This window comes from Labrus bergylta, chromosome 6 (genome assembly GCF_963930695.1).
Source record: "Labrus bergylta chromosome 6, fLabBer1.1, whole genome shotgun sequence".
NCBI classification, from domain to species: domain Eukaryota; kingdom Metazoa; phylum Chordata; class Actinopteri; order Labriformes; family Labridae; genus Labrus; species Labrus bergylta.
Window position 1 is genome coordinate 23,087,243 of NC_089200.1, and position 23,199 is coordinate 23,110,441.

Consider the following 23,199-nt stretch of genomic DNA (forward strand, 5'->3'; position numbering starts at 1 on the left):
CCCAATGCATGTGTGACAGACTAAACACAGGTGAAACTGGGGAAAGGAAGTGAAATTGGTCATGATACACAGGGAGCAAAAATTACAAAATAAAACAGGAAACACTACACCTCAGAGTACAACAATAAAGAAACACAAGGAAAACAGGTACGCGAGAAGTGTCTAATGACAAAATAAAACAGGAAGTAAAACTGACTAAACTAAACAGGAAAGCTTATTCCAAGTCAAGACTGTGACAGATCCAACCAAACAAACAGAGTTACAGTAGACGGACATCTTTGTAACCATTGTGGAGAAAATCAGCATCTGTACTACAAAAAACAATCAAGACATACAAATCTATATACTCATAAAGTTTAGGACTTTGGTTATTTCCAGGATGTATATACTGAGATTTGTCAGATGTTTTTTTTGTGTTATAAGGACCAATGTAATGACCAGCAGCATCAACATAAAACACAGCTCTACAAGACGTGGTCTATTATAAACAAGTCAAAGAACTTTATACTGACAGAGAACTGCACTCGTATAGCTGAGCGATGTTAACAATAACAGACTGTGGTTGTTTTATATAAATTAGACAACAAAGTTAACAGCATTAATGTTGACTGGAGAGTAAAAAGTGCAGGGCTCCTATAACTCCTGAGTTATTTGGTCAGTGTCAATAATTGAAGAGCTGATGGATGTTTTTCATTCTTTCTGTTCAGGTATCTGTTCGGCCCTCAGCCTTTTTCTGACTGTTTATTGTAAACTAACTTTGTACAATCTGAGGAAGAGTCTCCTCAGCTGAAGACTGACAGCCGATTAGATGAGATCATTACTGCGAGTATTTACACTACACCTGATTCTGAAACGATACCATCGACAGAAGAGCGACCTCCTGTCTGTTGTTTACTCTGTCACCTTCTTAAAGGAGACAAATCAATAAAACAAACACACATTGAGCCACTTTAATCTGCCGAGTCCTGGCCTGTAAACACGCAGTCCAGTGTAGAACAGTGCCACCAAACACATCACCTCTGCATGGCTTTTAAAGACCTTGATATATGAGATGTAAGGCACCTTAAGGTGCAAAAGTGTGTGTGTGTTTCACAGTGTGTGGCAATGTTTTTAGAGCGATCAGTCAGACGGTGGGGAATCAGTGAGGTGGCATTAATTAAAGGGGCTGCGGTGACTGTATGCAGAACACATGTGTGCAGGTAATTACTGTTTCCCTGGAGATGGTTAATTGATAGGTGGAGGCTGCACTGATAGAGATAAAGGGCCTGCCAAGGAGAAGGTGAGAGTGTGTAACGGGCACGGAGGGATAATTGGTAGGGCGAGAGAGAGGGAGAGAGAGAGAGAGAGAGGGAGAGATGGTCAGAGGGAGAAATAGAGGGAAGAAAGATGGAGGAATTTGCAGCAGTCGCAGCAGCAGGTTGTGTTTGTAAGCGAGGAGAACAGTACACGTTTAATGTTTGTAGGGTTGTATGTATGTAGCGTTTGAAATTGGTACTGCAGTCAAATTCAAAAGATTGGAGAGAGGAGCTTGCCCACTTTAATCGCTGCAACACCTGTTGGTTTTCCACAACAACTGGCAAACCAAGAGGGCTGGATTACGGCTGTGTTGGGGTGTCTTACCTTCTCTGGTCAAAACAAATACATTCAGGACCAGAATCAAAACTTAGGAGGAGGACATACTGGCTGCTGCGTTGTTGTCAGAGAAGCAGTATTTCAACATACAATTTCCATGTTTAATGAACCTTTATGACAAACATCCAGTCGAGAAATTACAATCATTTCCAGAAGTGGTGAGCACCAGGTGAGCTGTTATTGTTCCTCATAATCAGCTAATGATGTCTGCACTTCCGTCTCCATCCAAAGAAAAACTCAGTAATTTTCTACTGCAAGCAGCTACTGTTGCTTTGCCAAACCAATCAGCAGATTATGTCTCTGTGCCACAGCTGGGGAAACATCTGCAGTACTTGTCATAATATTAGAAAACCCTGCGAGGAATGTGAGAAACCGGTTAACTCTGGGGATCTATTTCTTCAATGGGCAGAGTTTAACTCTAATCTTTTCTTTTTGGCTTTGACTTAAATGTAGCAGCTTGACAGCCGCAGTGAAGGGAAATATTCCTTTATTCTTTGTTTACATTCAATGGCCAGATACATCTGTGGTCCTTAAATGCAACATCCACACAGTTATGGTTTAAAAACATAGGGAGAGTTGATTAAGACAAACTGACCTCTAACTTCATAACTGCATTAAAAGAATATCCTCTACATGTTGACATTAACAAAACTAACCAGAGTAACCATGCGTTTCCTAACAAAAACATCGAGCTTAACAAACCAGTCACTCTGTCCAGCACATAGGTTCAGTCAAAGCATGATGGGAAATGAGGCATGATGAGCTAATTGATTTCCAATAACAATTTGGTACTTAAGCCTCTTGTACTTGTACTATTTTGCGCCACCGCCTTGTAGAAGTCCCTCGTTCCTTGTCCATGTCTACGCGAGCGATTCTCATGATTTCCTCTTTTCTTTCCCCTGGATTTGTCACAGATGATGACGATGTTTCTAAGTGTTATGTTTTAGTTTCATTTATGGAGCTCAAGCTTGTGAAGCTGCTGAGGGAACTAAAAGAAAAGAAACATTTTTCCTTCAATATATCACACAACTATTGCCCTGACATCGAGCATGTTAGATAGTGCAGCTCCTCGGTCTCTCGCTGAGCTTCCTGACGCAGGGGAGTCGGCTTTACAGAAACACAAGGAGGGTTTAAAACTCAGCTCAGAGCTGCACTTTAGACTAAAGGTAGGGATGATCTTTAAACCTTTTTAAATCTTTACTCTGCTCCGAAAAGAAACTCTTTCTGTGTGTGAGTGAGAGTGTGCTTTGTGATTATACAACCCGCATAGCTTTCTTTTTCCTCCTTTAAAAGCCTCCTTCCTTTCTGACTCATCCTCGCTGTAATTGTGTGAGCACATTTCATCCCACCTGTCATCTAACACCGGGGTTGTGATTGCAGAACGGACATCAAAACACCCCCCACCACCATCCTCATCATCAACAACACCATCATTTTCATCATCAGCCCCTCCAACCAGAGCACACTGAGCCGCAGCAGCAGCAGCAGCAGCAGCAGCAGCAACAGGCAGTGGCAGATCTGATAGACTTAGACCTACACGAGGTGACTCAGGTAAGGCTCTGTACGTATGAATAACACAGCACCAGGCCGTCATGGTTCAGAGAGAGAAGCACGGAGGGTTTACCGGTTCCGTTCTACGTCCTAAAGGTTACCTCCTGTCTCCTGTTTTTATCTATGCCGCAGCACGTTTGTTCCTCAGTAGTCCAAAGTCTACTCTCAACTCTTGACCCCTGCCATTTATGAATAAAACATGTAACCGTGGTGCATAACAAGAAGCAGGCAGAGTGTGTGAGCGCAACTGTGCCTTCACACCTGCAGAAAGTGTAAGAGAGGGAGAGAAAAACATCGGGGGAGCTCCGAGGTCTGAGTGGACGTAAAGGTCAGATTTTCTGTCACAGAGCGTGAAGGGGGAGGGGGTCCGACAGCGGCGGTCATTTCACCTGCAGAGTTCAGCTGCTTGGAGTATATTAATGAGGAGGCATTTATAACACTCTGATAGTTACAGCAACATAACTCCTGTACTGCTGCCACAAGCAAGCACAAATATAAAGATTTCTTTACAAGTGGACAGAAAGCCTCTACTGGCCAAAAGCATAACTGCTGTAACTAAAACCAAGAACAAAAAAAACCAAGAAATCTGACCAGTTTTTGTAATATATTGATTCAAATGTACTCAAAGGCTTACGTTATATCCCTCAACAATAATGGGGGTGTGAACTTTGACCTCAAACATGGCGTTAATGCACTCATTTGTCTACTTTGCCAAAGCAGAGTACATTTACAACATCTTTAGGGTCAAGATGAGCTCATCTGTTTTTGTGCCCATGAAGAGAGAGTTATTGAGTTACTGTCATCATGAAAGAATAAGACACTCATGGCCGCATAATGTTTTTAAAACCATCAACTTTAAACATGAAGCCAGGTCACGTCTGGTTTCAGAGTAAGTAGGGTTTAGTGTGGACTTTACACCAACTTTAGACATCATTTGAACACAGCTGGTGCAACAGGCCACATGACTTTAATCTCTTTTAGTGTAAAGAGAGTGTTTCTGAAAATGTGTTTTTGTGAGTTAATCCCACAGACATCCTGTTATCATGTGGATGCACCATATCTTTGATACGGAGGTTATAGTTGTGTTGAGTTGATTTTAATCTGCGGCTCGGCAGAAACATTAGTCCACATTCCAGCCTCCTCTCCCCCTCCCCTCTGTGTGAAAAAAAGAATCCCCTAACACAGCCATCTTCAGAACAGATCCATTTTCTGATAGATGTAAAAGAATGCTGTGGTCCATATGTGACCTAAAAGAGGGGAGATATTCTAAGAACATTCATTATCTCCAAAGAAATTATCCACATCCATGATTTATGCTAATCTCTGCCCATGTATTCAAGGCTTAAATTCCTTTACGACTAAAAATAGAGATTCGTTCACTTGCCACCGGCCTGAAGATATTATTAATGTGCAAGAAAAGATGAGATACTAAAGAGGGGGATCATGGGGAGACTGTGAAAGGAAACAGAACAAATTCAGATCAAATAGAACGGCTGCTGTGTTTGATATCTGCTCCCTCTGAGGCACATCACACACTCGCTACCACAGGGAGCAGTAATGACTGTCCACAGGAACACACTGCTACAGTAATGATGCTAGGGGGTGTGGCTGTCTGCTCACAGAGCAGCTGGTGGAATCATCTTTATAAAATAAACTACTGTAAGAAGAAGCGTTATGATCTCCAGAGGGCAGATTCGGGTGTTACAGCAGCACAAACACAGATCTGAGAGAGACAAGTGAAACTTAAATAATGGGAAGTGTCCACCTTTTCCTCAGGAGCCCTAACTGTGCGAATGATAATGGATGTAACTTTTGGTGATTTAGTCCAAGTGGCTTATTATCATGTTTTTTTTTATTTTTTAAAGAAGTTTCACTTCAATTTAAAATGTACTGCTGTAAGCTTTTTAGAACATTTCTTAAACACTGTGCAGAGCTCTGGTACCTCTGCTGTTATGCCCGTCTTTCCCCATCTGACTGCAATCTTAAATTACTTTACAGAAATGCCCATTAATAATCACACCCAGAAGCTGCAATATTAATTAACATTAAACCATCAGATATATCAACATTTAACCTTCTGAAGTCGTACAGTTGTGCAGCCAGATGTTTGTGTTTCAGCCATAGACTGTAAATATTGAAAGACGAAGCCTCAGTGACGTCACCCGTTTGTTACTGCAGGAGGCTTTGGCTGGCGTCATGCTGGAAATGCTGTCTCACCCTATACCTTTCAGTCAACCTAACAACAGGCTAACACCTGGAGCTGCTTATAAAAAGTGTGTGCCAATCGAGACATGAGCTAATCAGACCTATTTTGTTTTTTGAACCAGGCTGTCAACATGTTAACTTCTGCGTAAAAATGGGCTTTTTGATTGCCTGGTATGTGACTGCCGGTGCTTCATTTTTCAACAGCAGAGGCTGCTGCTTGGTTTCAGCTTATGTAAAAAAACTAAATTCTAGGCTTTGATTCGGCTCTCTGTCTGCTGTCCGACTTCCCTAAACAAACTGGCTTCATGACTGTGGAAGCACTGATACACCTCAGAGCTTTTTCGGTTGTTCATCCCCCTTCAAGTCAGCAGCGACAAAGAAACATCTAAAGATGCTCGTTCAAAGTTACGTCATCTGAGGCAACTTCTCCTGCTTTTTAGAATCCAAAATGACAAACCCAAACCCCTATGGATGCTACAAATGTGTTCTGAGATCAAACTTGATCAGTAGTAATCTACATATCCATACTATTCCCTGAGATATCTGACCCAACCTGGGGAATCTCAGCCTTCCTGAGATTTTCTAGAATGTTTCTAGACATTTTCTAGAAATGTCAATTTCAGTGCATCTTTAAAAACGGCTACAGTCAGCCTTTTCAACACACATCGACACGGTGTGTTTCCCCCCTTATCAGTGCTGAACACGACTCTTCTCAGACCCACTCAGTTGTTATATATAAACAGACGTTAGAGCCACCGTAACAGAATGCAGACTGGTCCAGATATAATCAACCAGTCCAGGGTCTGGGGCCCAAGATGTGGACCTGATAGTAGACGGCGTAGGTGTGACCCAATTATCCTTTTTGAGATTTAACAGAGGGTGTTTTTACTTATGAAGATTGTTCCTTTACTCCAAAAATATGGATTTAGCATTCTGTTATCATGGCAATTATTAGTTCTGGTTCTCCATGATTCATGCCCAGTAGATATAAAAGTGGATGTATAAGGAAAAAAGGTTTAAAAATAAAAGACATGGAGTAACTCTGCTCTGTATATGCTGCAGATGACAGGCTGTATAAATCTTGGTAGGTATGTCATCATAATCATTTCATCTCATTATCCATCTCTCCTCACCCCGCTGTCCCCTCCTCTTCCTCTGTGTGCAGCCTCAGTGCTCAGGTAGGAACACTTTAGGTTATTGTCATGCTGCATGCAGACTGTGATGCATGCTGCATCTAAACGTAACCTACACCACATTATGCAGAGCTAAGACCGTGTTGTTGTTTAAACTGACTTGAAGGGTTTTCTTTCTCTTCCCTCAGAATCTCAACCAGTTAGAGATTTTTGGAGACATGTCGACGCCTCCTGACATCACCTCTCCATCGGTGAGCAGCTCTCATACGTACACACTCTTACCATTTACACCTAAACTGTGTCCCCACTGATGTTTTCCTCCCATCACACCCTGCACAGACCCCCGCCTCTCCAGCCAACACCCTGGACCCCTCGCTGGGCCTGCAGCCGCCTACAGAACTGTTCGCTCCCTTCAACCCTGCGTCTGTGCCCTCAGGTAGCTCCTTGTTCACTCTCTGCTTAAATACAACACAGCTACAGGCGGAGGGGAAACAAACACAGCAGGAGGAGATATTCAGAGGCAGAGGGCAGAGGAGAGACAAGAAAGGAGGGCAAGATAAAATGACGGACAGAATAGAAATGTAGATGAAGGGAACAAAAGGAGAAAAGGTGGTATTGGTTGTGTGTTGAATATGAACTCCATCATTAGCTTGCAGCCTCAGATAGAGATGTCCGTGGGGACTTTTGCAGCCAGTGAATAGAAATAAAAATCACTGAGATGGTTATAGTCTTCTATAGACGCATGTTTGTTTTAGTTTTCCTGTTTCTTCTCCTTTACATCCCTCTTTAGACGTTACGATATCAATTCCTCCTTCCCACTATCCACTCTGATTAGTAGATTGGAGTGTCTGCCGATACTGAATACGCCTCTGATATCAGTTCAACCACAACAAACATAGTATCAGTACAAATATGTTTCCTTGCTGCCGGATTTTAGTTTTTGGAAGTCAAAAGCCATTTTCACAAAATTTCTAGAACATTTCAGGCAGACTCCAGAATTATATATTTTTGGTGTTCACACATGCACCTCACAGTGGGTGACTATCACTCGTGCACAGGCGGTGTGGGGAGGCTCCGGGGGAAAGACATAAAAGTGGCGAACACAGTAGCTGTGGCCTCTTGTTTTATTCTGCAGGAATTGGTTTTATGCAGCAAAAAGGTCTTTGTAAAGAAGGTTAAAGGTATTATGAACATTTAGTCTTTAATTAATCCTATCAACAGACATCTGAATTTAAGTGCAGAAAAAAATCTGGTTTTAGACATCACCCCTTTGACTCCAACTCTGTTCTCAGGCGTGAAGTCGCTAGTTGGACTTTATATGATGAAGAGCACAAGGAGAAGGAACTCTTACACTGGTTATTATGAATAACAGTTTGTTTCATCAGATGCCCAAAAAAATTGGCCGTCGCTCCAAGAGGCTTTGTCATTGTCAGATGATGGGCCTGAAACCAGTTGATTTTTTTGGATGGACTGATGAAATATGGTAGCAGAACGTTGCATTGACCTGTGTACTTGTGGTATAAGAGGAAATTATTAGAGTCAGAACAACTGTACCCTCTCCCTCCCTCTGTTCCTCCCCTTGTCCCTCTCTGACATGTCAGAGTAGCAGGGCGGCAGGGGTTAAATGTTGGTTTCTTTCTGCTGCAGGTAACAACAGGCGTGCAGAATGAGGAGAGCAGTCAGTGTGTAATAGAAACAGCTCCTGCTGATGAGTTTCACAGGTTTTAATGAGTGTGTGTAGAGCTCTGTCGTTTCATAATGACTCTGCCTCATTCTGGAGGTAATTATGAGAGTTCACCATGACCATTAAGAGACAGCAGCACATTATCTGCAGGCAGAACTAGGACAGCTCTCTCTGCTGATGCATGGCTTTATTATCCAAACGCAGAGTAGAAGAAAGCCGACACATGGTGGGGGATTTTAATCATCTCCTCTACGTCTATATTTTATCTTTGACCTCAAACTATTCACCCTGTCACCACCAGGTTATGTGACGATGGGGGCCGTCCCCCCTGGACACTGGTCCCAGCAGTTTGCCGCTCAGACGCCGCTGGCCTTTGGGGTCCAGTCTCCTCTTGGTCCAGTGGCACAGGTCCTGCCAGGCGGTCAGCCTCTGATCTGGGGCCAGGCCAACATCTTCCCCGCCACCCAGCAACAGTGGGCGGCCATGGCGGCGGGAGCCTTCCCCCCCACAGCCTACCTCCCCGCCCAACCTGTGGGCACACTGCCCGCCGCCATGTTCCAGACGCTGACCCCGGTCCCCACTGTGACTCCGGTTGGCGAGAGCCATTTAGCTTCTGGAGCCAGCGCCTCAGCCCCCTCCCCCTCAGCGTCGTCGAGTCCGCAGCACGGGGAGAGAGCGAGGAAGATGGGCAAGGAGATGTTCAAGGTGAGCTGTTTTCTACGTTGTGTTTATTAAAATAACTCAGCAGCTAATCCCTGATAATCTGTGCTGATTAGAACCCAACATACTGCAGGAGTATACAAAACTGTCAAACACACTCCATTGTCATATCTACAGTCACTTCCTGCAGCTGTTTGTGTGTTAGGTTGTGTTGTCGTTATTTGCTGTGTGTTCTCTCCCTGCTGCACATATGCTCTCAAATGTATCAAGACATATTGGAGGGGAAATAGTTGCCTTTATATGATAGTGAATATTAAAGAGATGTCAGGGTATAAAGGGAGAGAGAACAACTCTGGTCTCTGACCTCCAAGAAAGTTTGGAACTTGAACATTTAAAACATCTAAAACTGAGACTTTTAAGAGAACCTACTCACCCAGTTCTGGTCTGAAAGTCATCTCTGCTTTGTTGTAGACACACAGCAGTCAGACGGAGTTACACCCATGTAAATTTAGGAATGGAAAATTGTAAATAGAGCTTATATAGCACTTTTCTAGTCTTCTGACTTCTCAAAGTGCTTTTACACCACAGGTCACACCTACCCATTCACAGACTGATGTAAGTGGATGCTATGTAGTGAGACCATCAGTAGTAACTAATTCATACACATTCATACGCCCCCGACGAAGCAGCAGGAGCAATTCATGGTTAAGTGTCTTGCCTAAGAACACATCGGACATGTTGCTGCAGGAGGAACCCTCGACCTTCCGCTTGAGAGACGACGGCTCTACCAACAGAGCCACAGTTACAATTTGTTCTCAGACCAAACATAGAAATCTGGTCCCTTTCCTCACCACTTCTCGTTTGTAGTATTTTGTACATTTAAGGGATTTAACGGAGAGTAGACAATCTTCTTCCTGTCAAAAAACTGACTCACACTTGCTTTTGTAATTAAATGGTCGTGATGAGACTTCTTTATTGTGTAGGATGGATTCAGATTACTTCTGAAAAGTTGCTAACAATTGTCTGGATGGAGCTCGTTCTTACTTTGAAACATTAAACATGAGTCTCAGTCAGGTTGTCGTGTGAGCCTCTGCTGAGTTTGTTCTACCAACAGTTCACTTATTTGTGGTTGGCACCAAATTCACTGAGACATGTTTGCAACAAAATGCTTCGTCTGCAACATTTCAAGGCAACAAAAGACAATACAGCTCTGGTTTTATCTGCACTGTGTGAATGATGTTTCTGAGGTTTGAACACTGTGTCCTCACATTTAAAATAACTAGGACAAGTTACATTTTTAAATACAGTAAGTGATGAGTTTCTCTGTTTCCTTGTATTTCAGGACTTTCAGCTGGCGAAGCCTCCGGCCATGCCGTTGAAAAAGGGCGAGCAGCCGAGTTTATCGGCAACCTCAGATGCATTCAGCACTTACTTCAGCCGTGTGGGCACCGCCCAGGACACGGACGACTGTGACGACTTCGACATTTCTCAGATGAACCTGACGCCGGTCACCTCCACGACGCCGTCCACCAACTCCCGTGAGAACCCTTCGTCTTCATCTCAGTATGATGCTCCTTCTGTCTATAGCTGTGTCTGACTCCGAGTTTCCTTCCCTGCAGCTCCAACCCCGGCCCCCAGGCAGAGCTCTCCCTCCAAGTCCTCAGCCTCCCATGTCAGTGACCCCCCCACGGACGCCACAGACCCCCCCACGGACGACTCGTTTGGGGAAGCAGAGGGCAGCCCGAGTCGCAGTGGAGAGGAAGACGCTGTAAGTGTGTGTTTAATAAGTGTAACCTGAGCTCAGATGTGCTGATAAATCACCGAGCTGCCGTGTTGGCGGGAAGGTAATCACTGCGGCTGATTAGTGTGTGCTGTCCCTCAGTGTGTGTGTGTGTGTGTGTGTGTGTGTGTGTGTGTGTGTGTGTGTGTGTGCGTGTGTGTGGGTGTAGATGTGTGAATTTTACCTGAGCATGCCTGCAGAAGTTTGTGCTGCAGTGTGTGTGTGTCTGGTACGTGCATGGTCAACACAGCGTTAAATTAGCTGCTGGGACTGTCAGAGACATCATTAAGCTGTTATTAATACCAGCCAGGTAGCGTCCATACATCACTACCTCTATACGGACAGACTCATCTGTGCAGATAGACGACGAATAATGCCCCAATTCTTCTTCCAAAGGCAATTAATATTTATTTTCCTGCAGCAGCCGCTCCTCGGTCTCGTAGTGAGGGGAAATTAAGAAACGATGGGATGATAAAGAGAAACTCCCTCTACCATTGACCAAAGTCCTTGTAGTCTAAGTGACCTTCGAGGAAACAAGACTTCTTTCAGCACTCTCTGTGACGCTTCTCTCTCCCTCTTTTTGTGTTTCTTCATGCTCGCCTCTTTCTTCTCTTTCTCTCTCCCCTCTGCAGGCTTGAGACATTAGTTTTTATGCCTTCAATCCGACTATTATTGAAAAAAATAGAGGACTTTCACACTGCTGGAAATGTCACCGGGCCTGGATCACACACACACACACACACACACATGCAGGAGAAATGTGGCGGCACTGAGAGAGAGCGAGTGCAGCAGAAAGGTTACAAAGGGGAAAAAAAGAAGGAGAGAAAGATGGAGAGAAGACAGAAAAACAGCCTCCCGCTCTCTGTGTAAAGAGAGGAAGTATTTGAGGAGAAAAGCAGCCGATCAATAGATTGAACTGTGCAGAGTCTTTTGTGAAGACCAGGGTAAATGAGTGCCTCTGTGTGTCTGTAAGTTTGACTGTGTGCGTTTGCAGGTGTGTGTTTCCAAAAGGCGATGGTGTGTGTGTGGGCTGTGGTTTCCTTTTTTCTACTGACACCTTTTCTCTTCTGCCTACTGTTTACTCTTAAAGTCTTTAGAGATTTCCAGGACTCCCTAAAATCATGGTATTTCATCTGGATAAGCGTAAAATTGTTTCTCTTCGACTCAAAAAGTCGCCTATGAATCAAACATATAAAGTTACTGTATCATTTTTAACTAACTTTGATCTCAACCTTGATCTCTACCTTTACCTTACTAAACGTATACAGTTGACCACAAATTAAGCAGACCAGTCCCATTGGTAAGCTGGAGGCTCTTTCTAAAGTTTGTGAGGTTTTGCACAAAAGCTTGAATAAGAAATGAACTACTACATTGAAATCAAAACATAGACATCCTTAAGTTCTTTGATTTCTGTGTTTTAAGGAGTCCTGATCTTGCAATCCTTTCCAATAGTTTTTTTCTTCTTTAACCTATTCCCTCCTCTTACACTCCTCCTCCTCCTCTCTTCCTTCCTTCCTTCCTTCCTTCCTTCCTTCCTCCCTTCCTTGTTTCCTTCCCCTCCTCCCCCCTCTGTAGGCATGTGGTTCTGGGTCTCCCTGTCCCAGTGAGACAGCAGAGCCCAGCCCAGACCAGGCCAGTCCAGAGGCTGGGAGCTAGATATCAGCAGGGCAGGGTAGGTATCAACAGCTCTCCTCCATAACTAACTCCTCCTCCTCCTCCTCCTCCTTCACCTCCCTGCCCTCGTACCTCCCCATAAATCCATCTCTGCTTGTGCTGCATCTTTTTGAATATGTTCCTTTTTCTGTTGAGCTTCTGACCTCACAGTGTCTCTGCTTCACCTGTTGTCCCACATGCTCTGCTGCCCTGTGTTTGAGTGTGAGCTTTGACCGTGCATGTGATGATTTGTTTGTTTCGTCCACAGTTTTTTTTTGTTTTGTTGTTGCATCACGAGGAGATCTGTGAGTTTTTATCCTCAAGTCATGTGTGTGACTTTCATCACTCATAATGGCAGCGGTGCTGTGTGCCCTTGTTGTGTCCTTTCTATGTAATGCTCCCTGTCTCAGTAGGACAGCCAACAGTGTGCGACAGCCAATCAGACGCTGTGCACTTCATTGAACAGGACGTCTTCTGGGATTTGTCAATGTTGTGCACACTATGCTGATGCCGGATGTTAAGCTGATGTGTGCTGTCATTTCTATGCATTATGTATGTAACATGCTGTAATATAACTGATGATATGTGAAGTGTTGTCAGAGGATCAGACTGACAAAGACGGGCAGCTCCTCGAACAAACTCAAAGAAGTGATGATGTGAGCTCATCATCCTGCAGAGAAACTTTCACACAATTTGCAAATAACGACAGACGGCAAAATGCAGCTTGTAGAGAAGATACAAGCCTCTTCTTATTTCTCAACTCCCACACCCTACTTTCCTTTCTTTACCTCCTCTTAATCTTACACTGTGTCCTACCAGCATGCACCCCGAGCGAGCGTCAGCATCAAAATCAGCTTGATCCAATAGTTTCCTAACAGCCTGTGAGCAAAGCAGCACAAAACAGCTCAAGGTGACGCCTCTTTTTTACAGTGTAGACAGCGAGCGTCCAATGCTGCACGATTCGATGTGACGCAATGTCTAACTCTTTCCTATTGTTAGGACACGGTGTTACGCAGTTCAAACATGTTGGACACATTCTGGTAAAAATCAACAGTGAAAAACATACAATAATAGTTTTTAACCCCCAACACAAACGATCCCCATACAATATAAATCACACAGGCGGTGCTGATGGCCTAGCAGTCAAGACTCGCCCCATGTACGGAGGCTACAGTCCTCTAAGCAGGGGGCCCGGGTTTAAGTCCGACCTGTGGCTCCTTTCCCTGCATGTCATTCCTCACTCTCTCTAGGGCAAGGACATAAGGTACATTGCACATTACAGGCCCTAAATATAATTCTACAATTGATTTAGCAGACGACAAACAAAGAGTAGGAACAACGCAAGCAAGATCTAGAGACGAACAGCAGTCCGATCGGACACAGCTGCTGACAGGCAGTGCACAGTGGCAAAGCATATTTGTTTTTTTTGTATTTATATATATTATCATCTTTATTAACAACATCAACAGCTTCTCATGAGAATTTTAATCAGCATTAAATCCACATTGCTGTCATCCAGAACACACTCCAAAGGTGACCAAAATACACCAATCACCTTCAGATAAATCACTGAACACCATAAAGTCTGTACCTTGTACAATGATAGTTTAGCCTAACACACAGTGAATGCTTCCCTACCTGTTTCTTCATATAACCGGTTTATCCTAACATGACAAACTAATAGAAACCAAACCTGATTTTGACAATGAATTAGTTTTATATGTTTGTTTGTCCTCTTAATTACTCTTTAACATTGCAAAAAAATCAACAAATCAGTCTGCTCACATGTGAAAGATTCTTCTGAAGCCTTCAAGCACCATCAAAAATGTGAAGTGCTAGAAGTCAAAAGGAGTTTATTTAGCCCCTGGATACAGCAACACGACTACACTGAGTGGCTGCTTTAGTCCCTTCTCTCTGGGTTGAGTTGCAGTAAAATTGCAGCTTCAGTTCCTCCCATGAGATGCAATCAAAGGAGTGATGAAGAGAAACAAGGAGAGAGGAAATAAGGCAACAGGTGTTTTCAGGGAATAAGACATTAAAGCAGCAGAGCCATCATTTTAACATGATGTTAGACTCCACCCCTGTATTTAATGATGGGAGATAAGCATGACAGTGTCATGATAAATTACATTTTGTACATTTGTGTGTTGTTTTTTTTCTCCTCCTGTGCATGCATGCTGAAAAGCATCAGTTCCTCCTCACTCATACCTCAACATTATATTTGTGACATCTTGAAAGACATGCTGAGATGGATTTCTGGATCACAGACAGACACACTGACAGACAGAGGAGAGAGGAAACAATGAGGCACATAATAGAAAGAATGCCCAGAGACACACACACAATGAAGGAGATGGCCATTTTGATCCTACCCCCCCCTCCCCTCCGTGTCCTCACCCACACGCCTCCCTCTTAATGATAGCTGCTGGCACTCACACAGGGAAAATCTAACGGTTTTGTTTTCATCGGCTAATACTGGTGTGCCAAGATTAATGAGCACCCCCACATAATTGGCTTTAATTAAAACCCAAGAAGCCTTCAAGTCCTTCCCCACTCCAGGAGGGGAGGACGGATGATTGAGCAGCAGCCCCCCCCCCCCCCCCCCCCCCCCCCCACCCCCCTCTCCCGCCTCTTGTTGGCTGTCCTTTCATTCAGACGTGCAGGAGGCAGGTGGACAGAGGCTGAGAGCAGCATGACATGTTTTAAAGAGCCGAGAGCTGAGTGTGTTCAGTTCTTCTTCTGCAGGAGGTGGACCACTTTGGTCCTGGTCCAGTGACTCTGCTCCCATATGGTGTTTACTCGCTCAATCACATAGACATCAGACATACCCCCAAACACACACACACACACACACACACACACACACACACACAACTGTGCAATAAAGGCAGTTATTCCCCAGACAAGCACACCTGTGATCGATGCTGTCACCACCTGTGCTCATATCAGAGCCAAATATCTGTGTGTGTTTGTGTGAGTGTGTTTGCTGCTGGCAGTGTCCAGTGTCCCCCCCCCCCCCCCCCAAAAAAAGACATGTGTCCAGGATGGTGTGTGTTTGTGTGTGTATTTTTTCTGGGCTGATCTCATCATGTTCAGAAAAACGTTCCCGAGTCTTAGCCGTGAAATGGTCGGCTTCCACGGTTCACTGAGCAGCCTCTCATCACTCCGCCTGCCCCGAGGCCCACTACACACACACACACTCGAGCATGCACACAAACACACACACACTCTCTGACACACACATATCTACTCATGTACCAGCAGGGTCACATATCTTGGCCTTCAGGCTCAATCTCATTCATATGTCCACTCTCCCTCTCCCCATTCTCTCTCTCTTTCTCTCCCTCTCCCCCCGCCGGTCGGTGTTGCTGGTTAGCTGATGCGGGCTGACAGTGGCGGGCGGTGGCTCTGCAGCAGCGTCTGAGCAGTGTGTGCTGCCTGTCTCAGCCTGTTTGTCACCTTGCGGGCAGCTTCTCTCTGCTGGCTGTCTGAACTCGGGCTGTGCTGCAGTCACAGCTCTGTACACCAGAGCGCAAAGCGAAGGCTAACAGCACCATTTTAAAACTTAACCTCAGTGTGATGTTCAAGTTGATGCAGAACCAGAATTACTCGTCATTTAAAAGTAATGTTATCATTATTTTGGCCCTTGAAGGCTGTCAAATGTTGTGCCCAAACTGCAACACAGCCACCAGTTGAGGCTGTAGCTTTAATAAATGGGCCTGCTCTCCTCACTTTAATCCCTGGATGTAAACAAGAATAGTGATTGGATGGCATTTCAAAGGAGCCGTGAGGTCTGCCAATATTACGTAGGCTGTGTCAGGTTTGCATTAGTTTTATGTGATTATGTTGCCTTTTAGATTTTAGCCCTAGTTGTTAAATTCAGGCAACAGGCAGCAGTTCACTCCATTCTGCAGCTTTCATCGGATTCTATGCGTGTAAAACACAAATTCCTCCAGTTGGAGCTGTGAGAATCTTTTGGTCTCTGTTTGGTCTGTTTGAAACAAACTCTGGTCCGCTTTGTGGTAGAGTTCATTTGCTTTGGGGTGGTGTTAATGCTTAAATGAACTATGGTGCAGACCAAAGAACTGAACTGGGGTCCGCTCGAATACCGGGGTCTCGGTTCGTTTCCAAGTGCACCAGAGTTTGGTTCGCTAGAAGGTCAGAACATGATCCGAACCAAAAAGCAGTGCATTGTGGGTTGAATTTGTATGTGTTAAAGATGTGAAATAGGTTTGCTAAGTCTGTCAATGCTACAGGGTGCCATCCTTCTACTGTCCTGTTGTTTACTTTGGGGTCATAGTGCAGGATTAGGCCGGATTGAAGTAGCCACTGACCGGAGCTACAGCTCCAACTAGTGGTGGGTGGTGATGGTACACACAACATTTGACAGGCTTTGGTCCACCGAATTTATGTGAAATAGAGCTTAATGTTTCCTCCAGTGATTCAGAGAAGTTTCGAGAATATAACAAATCAGTCAGTCAGTCAGTCAGTCAGTCAGTCGACTCCAATCAGGCTGTGTGTGCAGCAGATTGAGTGTGTCTGTAATTGTGTGTCCAGTAATAATGGGCTGCTTTGAGTGACTGCAGGCTGCTCTATCATCCTCTGCTGTGCTGCAGAAACTCAGACATGATGACTCAGAACGGGTCCTTCAAGGCACTGCTTTATACCTCTGATTCATTCTGGGCCTGGGGGGCGGGGGGCAGTGGGTGGGGGGTGCAGAGGGCTGGAATATGCATGTGTGTGTGTGTGTGTGTGTGTGTGTGTGTAGTTACACACTCCAAAACAATAACTCACACACACATAAAACGGTTTGGAGGGGGGGAGTTTAGAGAGAGCTCTGTATGGCGCTAAGAGGAGATACACTGGTGTGTTACTGCCACCTGGTGGTGGTATAAGGTACATGAAGTAACAAAACTGCTGATCGAAACCCAGACTACACCCACTAACTCCTTGATCTGAAGAGATTTCTGCAGAAAAAGTATTATTAGTAACTTATGCATTACTTATTACTTTCAACCAGGAGTCAAAATTAATTTAGCACACAGCACTCCTGTTATTATTTTTGTGTTTTTGAATTCTCTCTGGACCTGAAATTTGCTTTATATTTTACTTTTCTGTACCTTGGAAAAATTACTAAAGATGTCAGTAAATGAGATACATAGCTTCTGAAGATTTTTAGAGCCACAAGTAGAGTTGGCAAAAGTACAAACATACTTTCCTCAAGTAGAAATGCAGATACTTATGTAAAAACAGCTTGTGGTTAAAGTCTTTTATAGTGGTCTGACAACTTGGACAATCTTTAATGTACGTCTTCATCCTTCTGTATACATACATACTGTGTCCTTTTCTTTTCCCTGGTTGTGCTGTGATGTTCCAGTTCTGATTTGTTCTCTGTTAAAAAAATAAATAATGAAAATCCAGGTCAAATTGGACTTGTCTGGACTTGCAGCTCAGTCAGTTAAGCGAATGCATCACAAAGTCTGATCCTCCCTTTTTATAATGCAACACAGAGATGATCTGCTGAGAAAATGACTCACAAACAGGTTTAACTATGACAAATAAAATCTGTTTTTTAACTTTTATTTTCTCTCGGTCACAGAAGGGGAAGGACCCGCTGTACGCCCAGATCAACAAAGGGAAGAAATGAAGAGACGCACAGAGACACACCTGACCAGCACTGAGACCAGGAGGAGAACCCTAACCTGTGTGTGTGTGTGTGTGTGTGTGTGTGTGTGTGTGTGTGTGTGTGTGTGTGTGTGTGTGTGTGTGTGTGTGTGTATGTGTGCATGGATGTGTGTGACTGGTGAAGCCTTCCTCCTCCTCCCCCTCCTCCTCCTCTCTGCGGTGGTTCTCCTTTGCTTCATCAAGGAGGGAAATCAATCACTGATCCGGTTCTCCCTCCGCAGCGTCGTCTCCTCCTCTCCTCCCTCCCCCTGTGGCGACTCACCCCCAGCCTTACAGACTCCTACATCTCTTCCCCAGCCTCCCTCCCTACCTCCTTCCTTCCTCCTCCTCTCTGTCTCTGCTCTCACGCTCCTCCCTCTGCCTCCTGCCTCTGGCCTGAGACTGTGCTGCCAAGGAGTGACTGAATCAAGCAGTGCCTCCCTGTCTCTTATACACACACTCACACTAACACACACACACACACACACACACACACACACACACACACACACACACACACACACACACACACACACAAACACACACACAAACAGGATTTGAATGATCATTTTTGTAATGGACAGAATCTGCATCTGCAGCGAGGAGATTCCCTAAAGGAGGAGCTAGACTCTAAACAGGCCTATCAGGGACGGCCCATTACTGGGATCGCTGCGTCTGATTGGTGGGTTGGTTGGTTCAGGCGTTTTCTCCTTGTTCTTTGTGAGTGTCTGCTGGATCACTATGCAGAAACAGACTCTCTGGGAGCTGCTCACACACCAACCTATACACACACATACACACAGTCATGCCTCACCCTCTCTAACATACACACACACACACACAAGAACACACAGTAATTTGCCAAACGTCTCTCCTCGCAGACAGACTCACACTGCGGCGGAGGACAGACCTGCGGAGGGATGAGATTCTGTGATCGAACTGTTCATTCTCTATAGCTTTTGTACAATAACGATTAAAAAAAAAAAGAACAAATTGAAAAAACTGAATTTTTATTTTATAAGTCAATCAAGCCGCTGGGGTCAGCTCTATAGGAGTTATAGAGTCAACATGGCTTTAAGGCATCTGATCGTCTGTTTGCCAAACTCATTTTGTAAATAATGAAACAACAAAGACATCCATCCTGTCCAGCGGACGTCTGCGCCATAAAATAGGAAGCTTCAGTTATGCAAACTCGACGTTAACCCAAGCAATACACACATTTGTTTTTCTTCTGCACCTTGTTTTCTCTGATGATGTTTTGTTCTCTGCATGGATGTTGAAGGTTTTAAAGAGAATATTTGGATTATTTAAATTAAGGTTGTATGAGGTATAAATTCACAGTATGTATTACCAACTGTAGCTGGCGGTCAGCATGGTTCCTGTTTGTGAAAAACCAGCCTGAGTACTGAAGCAGAAACTAAGGGTGGTTCATTTGCACTGGTGTAAAAGCTGTCAATCAAACACTGGTGTGGATCAAACACAGTACTGAGGTTTTTTGGACCACCTGTTGCTTTGAAGCTCAAAGTGCCAAAACTGTTGATCTGTTTGGCCTGAAAACTTCATCAATGGTAGGGGAATTTTTTTTTAGGTGTATGGGGCGAAAATTGTGGTCAGCTCTGTTTAGGAACTCTGCTCCTAACCGGGACCATGCTGACTGTTATCTCTGTACGTAACAAACTAAGTATTGTTAATGTCACATTACCACACTTCAAACTGTCCCTTTAACCTCAGTTTCTGATCCTGCTTCCAGCTGTTCACATTTTTATAAATGAGCCTCTGCAGTTTAAGGCCTCTGTATGCACATTTTCTCTGTGATTCTGCACCACGTAGCTTCCTCTGTTCCAGCCTCATGTTGCAAGCAGCACACTCGCTCTCTGCCCCCCTCCCTCCGTCATCCATCCCAGAATAGTCTTGCAGGTCCGGCGCTGCTCGGCCCATTTGTCTGTGTGCTGGTCTGGAGCCAAACTGCTGCTGTCTGTGTGTGTGTGTGTGTGTGTGTGTGTGTGTGTGTGTGTGTGTGTGTGTGTGTGTGTGTGTGTGTGTGTGTGTGTGTGTGTGTGACTGCAGCCTCCTCTGCTACATCAACTGTGATGCCAATGACTCCCTATTTTATGGCCAGAGTCCGTCATGTGGCGCTCATGAGAACTCTTCTGGACACCGATGTTGATTCACTTCAAAATTTGACGAGTAGAAGATGAGCAAAGAATAAAAAGGGAAACGTTGCTGTTTGAGTACATAACATTTCTAGACCTATTTTAACTTTACCTCAGCTAACAGTTTCTTATTAATGTAAATTGACACATTATTTTTATCTTTATGAATATGACATTCTACAGTGGGTTTTTAGATGATTTTTTGGTTCTCTCTTGATTTACGTATTCCACCATGTATTACTGTTACAAATAAACACATCCCAATGACGCCTGAGTGTGTCTCTGTGTGCTGGTTGTGGTGTGTGTGTGTGTGTGTGTGTGTGTGTGTGTGTGTGTGTGTGTGTGTGTGTGTGTGTGTGTGTGTGTGTGTGTGTGTGTGTGTGTGTGTGTGTGTGTGTGTGTGTGTTATTACGCGTGTGAGAGTGAGCCAAATGGTGTGTGCCCAGCAAAGGTGACCCCCAGTGAGACTACTTCTGTTAGTGTATCGTAAGTGCCACAGTATTTTGTTGTAATTTAACACGGCTTTAATGGCCTGTCACATCATGCTGCACACACCACCTCTAATGTGAGCTGTCACTAGTTTTATTAGCCCGCCGCGCACAAAGCTCCAACCCTCCTCGAACTTTATTCTCCTCCTGTGGAAGAAAGGAAAACAATACGGTAACTTAACACACTTGTATTCTGGGTTTTACTCTGTTTCATTGTTTTAGTTTATTTATGATTTAATAGGGATATGCATGTAAAGAATGCTATACACCATAACATTTATAGTCAGGCTAATGCCGTCCCTGCAGAAAGAAATGCAATTCTAAACAGAAACAATTATAATAAACCATTAAAAACACAGAGCAGATCATGACAGGGTCTTCCCCTGCCTATTTTAAAGCATCAATCCACACAAATCCCACAAAAATTGTTTTTGAATTATCTTGTTCTTCGCTCTTAAGAAAAGTTTAATTTAAAGAGGACACCCCTTTATACCCCTTTTCTACCTTTAAAACAGTCCCCAGTGGTCTAAATGAAACATCTGTGCTATGCTTTGGTCAAAATATAACATGAATCAAGCACCAGAGGAGGTTTGTGACCCTGTATAAACCAGCTCTCTCAGAACGCTCCGTTTTGGTGTGTGTGTGTCTCTTTAAATGCAATGAGCTCCCCCTGAGTTTTCCTGGTAGACATCACTCCTCTGTAGTGAGAATAAAAATGGTGGACCTTCTCAAATGTTTTGTTCTAGGCTGGGGATGGAGCCCATGGGTGGAGATACCAGAATCCAGAATCCCACTGTGACATCACAAGTTGAGCAAATTTGAAACGTAGAACTTGTCTGGGTGTTGTAAGACTTATGCAGACCACAAACAAAGGACTGGATGGATTTATTTCACATTTTGTGGGTCAGTAGACACTCAGGTTACCCAGATATATCAAACTGACAAACTATTCTTGAACAGCAAAGTGCAGACTCTGTGCCACTTAGGGAGGGTCCAGGTAAAACATTGACCCATCACTGCTCTGTAGTCTGGATGGAAAGTACTAATATGATGCCCCCCTGGCTCAATGTGTAAACTCTCCCCTCTATGTGCGGAGGTATTTTATGTTTACTGAAGAATGCCAGGGAAAAAGTTTAGCTCAAATGAAAACCGCCACGGTTATTTGTAACCACTCGCCCTGATAAACAGGACAACAAAGGAGACAGAAGTCGAGAAGGCTGCGGCAAGAAAGAATTTAAATAAAGCAAGAAGACAACAGGAAACATCCAGAAAACTATAACAATAACAGCAGCTTAATGTTATGCCCTCCATGCTCACTGTTGTTGCAGTTTGCAAAAATCAGAGTGCCTGGTCATAGATTGGTAACATTTTCCAATTTGTCTGATGTTTGCACGTCAGATGGAAAACAGCAGGCTAAATGAAACTTGTAGTCCCTTGAAAAGAAGTTCCTGGAAGTGCTGGATACTTCCTGTGGACCTGTAGTTTCGAGATACAGACCTCAGTGTCTATATTTTGCTTTGGGACTCTTTGGAAAACATTTTTTTGGAGGGGATAAATATTCAGCAGGGAGGACCAGGACAGGACATCCTGGATATCAAAAACAATCATGTGTGTATTAAGGAGGAGAGAGGCCAAGGCTAGGAGGAGCTAATGTAGGCAGGCACTGGCAGATGAAAGCCTGTGTGGCAACTGGTTATACCTATAGCCTGTAAATAATATGTATGTTATATCCAGTCTATGGTTATACGTTGTATCAAATTAATAAATGTTCTTCCATTTAAGATGTAAAGCCATCGTATGTTTCATTACATTTTGACATAGCACCCAGAATGTTCATGAAACTTTCGTTTAAAACAAAAAAAGAAATGAGTAAGAGAGAGAAAAACAGATAGAATTAGAGTGTAAGGAAGTAGAAATGTGTTTCATAATTATTAATGTGCCAATATGTGATGCTTTAAAGGCACAACAACTGCATTGCCAAAATGAACAGGACTTAATTTGATGTAATTTTCATTTGTAATTTAAATAAGTCTGATCTCATCCTTTATGACTAATGTTGCAAGAAAGCTTAAAACGTTCCCTGTATAAACCACATCCAATTCCAGTTTCATATCAGAATACAGATACAAATAATGAAGTACCTTCACACCCCTACCAGAAACCACTCCTGTATCTGAATTCCTGATACGCCTGCCAGTCCACGCTCAGGGTGGCAGTGAGACTGAGCATCCTCTAAAGCAGGCAGTGTGTCTGTTGCTTAAGGTGGATGTATGTCATATTACAAATACCTGCTTAAATACTTTTGTATTCTGAGTAATAATCCTGGAATGTAGACCGACCTCTTGCTTCCGTTTCCTCTATGTTTACCTTCAACACTCGGTTTAATCTCCACAATATGCCACAAATCATCAAACAATTGAGGCCTTTCAGTGTGAAGCAGTCAGAGAGGAAATGTGGCAGTTTTCAGGGAAAAAAAAACCAAGAGCACTTTCCAGGTTTCATGACAGTGAGTCACATCAGTGCCAGCCCGGCCACATTCCTGCAGGATGAAAAAAAATCACAGAGCTGTTCTCAGTCAGTGTGTTGCGTTAATCAG

At 43.9% G+C, this 23,199-nt stretch overlaps 1 protein-coding gene across 10 annotated transcripts in view; it reads left to right on the forward strand.

The window, feature by feature from the left end:
* The window catches only part of dab1a (DAB adaptor protein 1a), a 110,210-nt gene extending 89,828 nt beyond the window's left edge, over window positions 1-20,382 (forward strand). For 6 of the 10 annotated variants that reach the window (XM_065956032.1, XM_065956031.1, XM_065956030.1 and 3 more), the window contains 8 exons: window positions 3,013-3,183; window positions 6,710-6,772; window positions 6,861-6,957; window positions 8,507-8,910; window positions 10,208-10,403; window positions 10,485-10,633; window positions 12,221-12,317; window positions 17,898-20,382. In XM_065956032.1, the coding sequence (XP_065812104.1) occupies window positions 3,013-3,183; window positions 6,710-6,772; window positions 6,861-6,957; window positions 8,507-8,910; window positions 10,208-10,403; window positions 10,485-10,633; window positions 12,221-12,301 (1,161 nt within the window). In that variant the 3' untranslated portion in view covers window positions 12,302-12,317; window positions 17,898-20,382. The remainder of the gene's footprint in view (window positions 1-3,012; window positions 3,184-6,709; window positions 6,773-6,860; window positions 6,958-8,506; window positions 8,911-10,207; window positions 10,404-10,484; window positions 10,634-12,220; window positions 12,318-17,897) is intronic. The other 4 variants (XM_065956035.1, XM_065956036.1, XM_065956037.1 and 1 more) reach the window with 2 other exon arrangements.
* Window positions 20,383-23,199: the final 2,817 nt, after the last annotated feature.